This window comes from Pinus tabuliformis, chromosome 9 (assembly GCF_031772625.1).
Source record: "Pinus tabuliformis cultivar Carrire ecotype Pingquan chromosome 9, CPIR1, whole genome shotgun sequence".
Classification (NCBI taxonomy): domain Eukaryota; kingdom Viridiplantae; phylum Streptophyta; class Pinopsida; order Pinales; family Pinaceae; genus Pinus; species Pinus tabuliformis.
Genome location: NC_142307.1, coordinates 1604011928 through 1604019743, shown reverse-complemented (window position 1 = coordinate 1604019743; position 7816 = coordinate 1604011928). Strand labels below are relative to the sequence as shown.

At 33.3% G+C, this 7816-nt stretch overlaps 1 protein-coding gene across 1 annotated transcript; it reads right to left on the bottom strand.

The window, feature by feature from the left end:
- Positions 1 to 2624: 2624 nt before the first annotated feature.
- On the bottom strand, positions 2625 to 5756 carry LOC149154908 (putative hexosyltransferase MUCI70). Its single transcript, XM_089441429.1, has 5 exons — positions 5631 to 5756; positions 5386 to 5466; positions 5230 to 5298; positions 3098 to 3274; positions 2625 to 3019 (listed from the first exon to the last, which is right to left on the bottom strand). Exons 3-5 carry the CDS (start codon positions 5236 to 5238, stop codon positions 2840 to 2842), a joined length of 366 nt encoding a protein of 121 aa, XP_089297555.1. The 5' UTR covers positions 5239 to 5298; positions 5386 to 5466; positions 5631 to 5756; the 3' UTR covers positions 2625 to 2839.
- Between the last annotated feature and the right edge of the window lie 2060 nt (positions 5757 to 7816).

Here is a 7816-nt window from a genome sequence, read left to right as displayed (position 1 = left end):
GAATTTTTAGTGTTGGGTCCATTGTTGTTTCCTGGTATAGTAGGAAGCAAATATCTATGGTGCTCATCTCAGCAGAAGCATAATGCATGGTTTCAATTCAAGCATCATGTGAGGTGATCTAGACTACTTGTTGGATTATTTGGTCAAATGATGGATCCTATTGTGATCTACGGTGATAATCAGAGTTGCATCAAGCTCTTTGAGAACCCTATTGTTGACGATCGATCCAAGCATATAGATACCTGGTATCACCATTTACGGGACTGTGTGTAGAGGCGGATAATGTTGCTTTAGTACATTCCGATAGAGGAACAAGATGTTGACATTTTGACAAAGGCCTTTTCAAGAGGGAAGCTCGAATTCCGCAAGTGAAAGATAGGGATGGTTTATAATAGTGTTGAAAAATGCAACAAGAAATTCTCAATTTGATTTTGGCTTGATTAAATTGAGAAAAATTGAATTTCCACATCAGCAAACAACTTGGATGCAGTTGATTGAGGTGACATGGCTCTTGTCACTCAGTTAGCTCAGTAAATTTGAGTTAGAGGAGTTAGAGTTCATTTAATCGTGTGTGATTTTTAATTTGTAGCAATCAAGGTCAATTATTTCAAGTTGTTTTTAAGTTAAACTAGTTCCAACTGTTGGAGGAACTAGTGGAAGGTCAATTGTTCAATGGGGCTTTAGTCAAACTCAGCGATCATATGGTTAATTGATAAATCAACCCAAAATAACTAGTGCATGCATAGAATTCGAGTTCCCATCTGTGGTGGATATTCCAAACCAATGTAACATTAGTTGTAGACTAGTCTTGAGTGTACAATTGTTGCATGCAGTCTGATGCTTAACCTTGGGAATTGTGTAATACATTTTGGAGCAATTCCTAAATAATAGGGGCCTAATTTCTCAAGAAATTGCACAAGGAAATAGGGGCTCAAGCAGAGGCATATATTGACTAAGTTTGGGTTAGAGCTTCTCAGTGAGACGAGAGATAGCTTATGCACTTGCAAGTTTTTCTCAATTGAGCAAAGCAATTGCAATACACCTCTATTCATCATGTTAATGCAAGCAAGCATTGGGGTTTTTAGCAAATTGCTTTCCCTAGAAAAAAATATTGTGTGCATGTGTGTTATTTCTTATTGCATGTTTGAGAATTTTGTTCTAAATTATGAATTAATGTTGTAGAACAATAGAGTAGGTTTGTGTCTTGTGATTTTGATTAAAACTTCATAAGCAGTTGCAAATTTACACATAATTTCTACATAGATCAAATCGCTTGAGATGAAAATATATTAAAATGCAAAGAAATTTGATTCTCTTGATAAATCAAAAATTAAAATGAATCTAAATTCGTTATAAAAAACATTACATAATTAATAATAATTAGTTATGATTTAAAAAAAAAAAAAAAAAAAAACTAATAAATTTTACAATGATTTTTTTTTTCAAAATACGTGTTTAAGACACAACTATGCCATTGTTTTTATTTATTACACCAAAAGCGTGGTCTATACTGAAATTTGGATTAGAGAAATTTAAATTATTATTAAATAGATTGACAAGATATAATATTAAAAGGATATTCTTTATCAAATCTACAATGAATGTGACTAATGATATCAATTTAATGAATGTAACTAAAACTTTCTGTTGGAGTTCAATTTAAAATAATCAATTTAAGAAGCGATGGAATTGTAAACATAATTTTCTTGAAATTCCCAGATTTTGTATCAATTAAAGCCAATCATCGCAATGTTAAAAAATAAAAATAAACAAAAAAGGAAGGGAACCATATAGGTTCCACGCTAAAGTGATTGGTTTAATCAAATAACATATAACCGAACAAAGATCACCCTTCCAAATAAGCCACCGGAACAAGGTTTTCATCAATTGCAGCAGTGCCATAACCGTAATGTTGTGTTCCAATTTACTGAAATGGGTTAATAATATTAATATTAATATTTTTTTAAATATCATAATAATATTGTTTTTTAAATTAGATATTTTAATTTAATGCCAATACAAATTATATAATGTTAGCATTTGATAATTTATAAATTAGATATTTTAATTTAATGCCAATACAAATTATATAATGTTAGCATTTGATAATTTAATTTAATGTTAATACAAATAGTATAATCTTAGCCTAAGGTTCAAGTACATAGTAATTAATATGTAATAAATGATTTTAATATTATTAATAATATTAAAGTTTTATATATTATTAATAACGAATGAATGGATTGCTTCTCCAAAATCCTGAATCAAAATAATGAAACAATGAAAAACTATGGTTTTATGCCAACAGCTTCATCTCCATCTAAACTGCAAATATGGTGTCAAGTTAATGAACCCATTTTAGCACTGACTAATAAGGTTACTAAATTGTTGATATATGAACTCACAACTAATATAATTGACTATAACGACTACCCATGAGTGAGTAAATCAATATTTTTAATAATAACTCTTTTAGATTTTCTTCTCAATAAGTGAGTAATATCAATATTTTTAACAAGGGCAGCTGCGACGCAGCGAGTCCCTGCATCAAGTTGAGCCTGTTTAGGAAGTGATCGAATGATTGGGTAGCGGCACCCAGAGTTTTGGACTTCACATCTGCAGGCTTTGGTGTCAATGTCTTCACAAGAAAGAGAATTCCATGTGGTAATCGCATCTATAATTTCCAGTTTTAATGAAGCCGATATTGATATATGGAGCGGTTATAAATCTGCTTGTTTGATAACTGGATTAGGGTTTGTTGAAGAGATCAAAATAGATCCACTGTCCTCTTATGATCTCAACAAGATTAAACCCCGAATATGGAATAAATACAAAAATTTTAACAGCAAACCTTGTGACTGACCTTTGGAATTTTACCATTCAGTCTCTGATCACTGAAAGGCAGATTGTGAACAACAATGATACGCCATACTCCAATTGTGCGACTCTCACCAAGTTTCTTTCCTTCTGCTTCTTGTTCCAACAATGTGATTTCATCCCAAAATGCTACATAGCACACCTGAATTTCATCCACTTAAATCAGAACTACTCTGATTTAATAGCAAATCAGAATAACTTGAGAGTTATAAATACAAACCTTTTTTAATGATGTTTGTAACATGCCAATAGGTTGGTAAAGATCATCTCCTCCACCAAATGTGCAGGTTGACACAACAGCTTTACAATTGTTCATAAATCTTTTATCTTCAAGATCAATATCAAAGCCTCCACGTTCACTATAGAAACCACAGTGTACAGTTGTTGTCTCCTGTACCTAAACAGAAAACCAGTCCACAAAATTTAAATACAAGTGTTGAGATTAGGCACCGCAAAAAAATTGTAAGTGTGTTTAGTTATGCATATCACAAACCATGTAACAGTTTAGAACATCAGACTCACAATCAGTTAAAGTGTCATGCATCCAGCCAAGCATACGGAACAAATTGTTCACGTAACATACTGTTGTATCAAAAGCAATATTTGGCCAAAGTTCAAACATTTGGGCCCCCACAAAAATCTCAGAAATATCTGGTATCTGGACGCAGCTTATAACCTTGAAACTTTCGAACCAGAGAAAACCTTGGAAGCATCCCCACGTCTCACATCTCAAGAAAAAGAAAGGTTGGTTATACTCATTATTCAAAAATTTACTTGAATTTCTGATAAATATAATTTTTTATTTGGTTATACAAAAATAAAATGACAATTTATTATTTCAAGTGCCGCTTTATAAAAATTAAAGCGAAATATAATTATATATTTGTTAAAATATAAAATTAAAATTTATTAGTTGAAGTAAAGATGAAACAAAAGATTTTAAGCATAAGGTAGTTTCTCTAATTTGGATTCCAAAGAGTCAATGACAAATGACGCAAATTCCATGACAATCAAAGGCTCAATGACAAATTACGCGAATTCCATGACAATGAAAATGTGGTATGATAAAAAATCTTCCATTAAATTATCAAGTTTTCATATAGATAGACACAAAAGTATTAGGTTCCTCGAAGAAGAAAGTTGAGAAGGATACAGTAAACGAAAGTAGGAAACCGGTCAAATGAGAAATAGATCAAAAGAAAATTCAGTTCAACTACAATGCGTGATGGAGAAAAAAAGGTAAGTGACTACGTGTCGGCATGAAAACACCCCATTCCCTTAAACTAAAGACACATTTCAATTTCATGCAACGAAAGACACATTTCAATTTCATGTAGATAAATGGCAAGACCTGGTTGAGTTTTGACGCAAAGAACAACCCGACGATCATTGCAAAGATGCTACTTCAGAAAACTGGAGTGTCGATAGCGACGGTGGATGGAAGCTTGTAATTTCCTAGATGCGGCTTGTTTCTTCTTTCTGTATATAGGTTTCCAAGTTGGTATGCATTTTCCATTTTCTGTTTCTACCTAAAATATGTCTCTGACTGCTAAATTTAATGTTTATTTTTTGCAGGCTATGCAGGGGATTCTTTTGTCTCGACCAACTATCTGGTGTTCGGCGTTTCTGAAGAAAGACATCATGGTTCTGGGTATTCAACCAACAATCTTTTGTCTCTATTTTTACTCCGGGTATTCAACCAGCAATTTCATGTCTCTGTTTTTATTCAGGGTATTCACCTAGCAATCTCCCGTCTCTGTTTTTATTTTTAGAAAAAAGATAATATAAATGAAAAACTAATTAGTAAGGAATCAAAACTTGAGAATATCTAAAATAGTAAAATAATAACAGATCTCTGAACATAATAAAATTTATAGATGAGCAATGAAATTGAAGTCAGAGAGGTGCAAACTGTCGACCTCAAGATTGGAAACATCTAAGCAATAAAATTGAGGCAAGTCTCAACTGGGCTAATGAGCGCGCCCTCTAAACAACCTAAAACAACACAACTAGCATCATACATGAAAAAATACTAAACTAGCACCATACCTGGAAAAACCTAGGGTTTTAGTACCAATTAAAGTAGTTGATCATGAAGCACAATACACATTAGAAAATTCAATTTGCTACAGGGATCTCTGGACGATTACCCAAGCCTACTGGAGGCAATTAAGTTGGTGGATGTAGTGATCTCCATAGTAGGCGCAGCGCAGGTAGCAGGTCGGTATAGTATTATCAATGCTATCAAAGAGGTTGGCACTAAGGCTGCAAATTAAGTTCGCTGCAAATTAAAGCTGCAGAAAAATAATGGGTAAATGTAAATATACAGGTTTAAAAAACTATTTATCTCACCTTGTTCATTGTTTCTCACTGCAGGATTCTGATAATTGGTGCAACAGGTTCCATTGGTCGCTATAAAGGCTGCAAATTAAGTTCGCTGCAAATTAAGGCTGCAGAAAAATAATGGGAAAATGTAAATATACAGGTTTAAAAAACTATTTATCTCACCTTGTTCATTGTCTCTCACTGCATGTTGCAGAGAGCAGCAATCCAAAACCAAGTCATCCTTCGGGCCTTCGACAGCAAGCTCTGCACATGAATAAAACAGCATGGCGGTTTCGGCCCAAATGGGCCTCTGTAAACCTTCGGAAGCTTTTGTAAAACGCTCAAACAAACTCAGTCGAGGCTCTGAGAGAAACCAGATACATGCAAACTTAAGCCACTATAGAATGGGATGCATTAAATTGATTTACCTGAATGGCCGACGAGGCGGAGATATGGAGATCGTTGTCAATGGAGGAGAGATCCCGCCACAGCCGAGACAGTCTCAGAAATGGCCGACGAGGCGGAGATATGGAGATCGTTGTCAATGGAGGAGAAGCAGAAGAAAATGGTGAGCAGCGGAATACTAGAAGGCACAATGAGCAAAATACTTGTTACATGCCCACAAAAAGCATAGATGTGGTGGCAGGCGTACATGTAACGGTGGCGCATGAGCTTGCAGGTGTACGATGCTACATGAGGTGGCAAGCATACAGCTTGTTGTAGCAGGGTACATATGCTATTGTATTATAGCAGTGGTATTAATCTCTAACATTAAATGCTATAAAATTAATGCTAGCATTACTTCATGCACGAGTGAACAACTTGTTGTAATTACCTGTACTCCTCCGATCTTTTTCCTAAGTTTTGAGCTGTATGCCTTAATTTAAGGCCAAATAAGATGGCGAAAGCATGAACTTTGGTTTATTAGAATAGTAAAATTACATGACCGTAAGAACTTTGGTTTAAAAGTGGCAGGGAACCGGTAAACTAATGCTAAGTCCGCTCCTAACGATTACTATAGTCCCTGCCGGATGCCAGATGGCAGGGACTAATAATAACTTTTTTGGATTTCTTTTTATTGGGTTTCTCTTTAGGGTTTAGTATGATATTTACATTAATAAATCAAAAAATAAAATTAATATTGTCTATAGATAAAATTTTCAATTTCCATTTTAATGTTGCATCATTTTTTATAAAGAAATAAAATAATTGAAAAAAAATACTTTTAAGTATAAAAGAGATATGTAATTCCTTCATTACTTTCAAAGTTGAGATGCAAAAATAATATTATTGATATTATATGATGTGTAATTTATTTTATTGAAATAAACATATATTAATAAAAAAAATTAATGCCTAACAATAAATAAAATATTCCAATGCCTAACAAAAATATTCAATGCGGGCTATATATAAGTTCTTTTAATTCAAGGTATGAGGACGATTTATAATCTCTTCCATGTTTAATATGCAAAAATAATATTATTGATACTATATGATGTGTAATTTATTTTATTGAAACAAATATATATTAATAAAAAAATTAATGTCTAACAATAAATAAAATATTCCAATGCCTAACATAAAATATTCAATTTGGGCTATATATAAGTTCTTTTAATTGAAGGTATGAGGAAGATTTATAATCTCTTCCATGTTTAATATGAAGTTGACATATAATATTTTAAAATAATAATAACAAAAAAATCCAAATACAAAGGAGAAAATATTGACATTTTAATGTGGAGAATGTGAATTATAAATAAAATATTTAGATGTCAAATGTATATTATATAAAATGAGCGAAAATTGAAAAATAAAATAAAAAATAAATAAAAAATTCTTCTAATCAAAACATTTTATATTGAAGTTCTTCATTTTTAAATTGGTCACGCTACGCATTGTCTATCCTTTTCATTTCCTTTTGAAATTTTTCCCATTAAGTGACCTTTTTTTAAAAAAAATACACCGAATTTGAGTTTGATGAAGTGAGTAATTTTAGAAAAAAATGGTTGGTGATTTCGTGAATGCAAAATTTTGTTGTTGATGTTTTAATGAATCGTCATGCACTTTCCATCTGGAGTAATAATGTGTGTACCTTTTCAAATCACGTCCATGTCCAGTGGCGCCACCACACAACCAACAGAAGTGTTGGCCACATACGCAGCTCACCAAGTTGCAGCCACCATCTTTATGCACGTTCTTCCCACAGTTGGGGCAGGACTTGGTATTAGTTAAAATCCAATTTAAAGTCTCAGACTCGTCCTGACATTTCTTATCCCAAAGCTCCCAAATCAAACAGGAGCAAGGAGAGTGTGGTTGAGCCAAACAATTGAAGCAAAATTGATGCCCACAAGTGCACTGGATCTCACAGTAAACATCTCCTTCAACTCGAACTGCATTTCCACAATGGGGAACACTAGGGCACCACTTCACTTTGTCATTGTCGTCAATATAGGACTCAAATAGGAAGCGATCGAAGCGTTGGGCTGCTTCAGGATCTTTTGCAGTGACTAGCTTTCTTATAATGTCTTCATCACAGATGATATTACAATCGGGAGCCATGCACTTAATCCGCTTGCTTTGTCCCTCGCTTATCTGAGTAAGAAAGTGC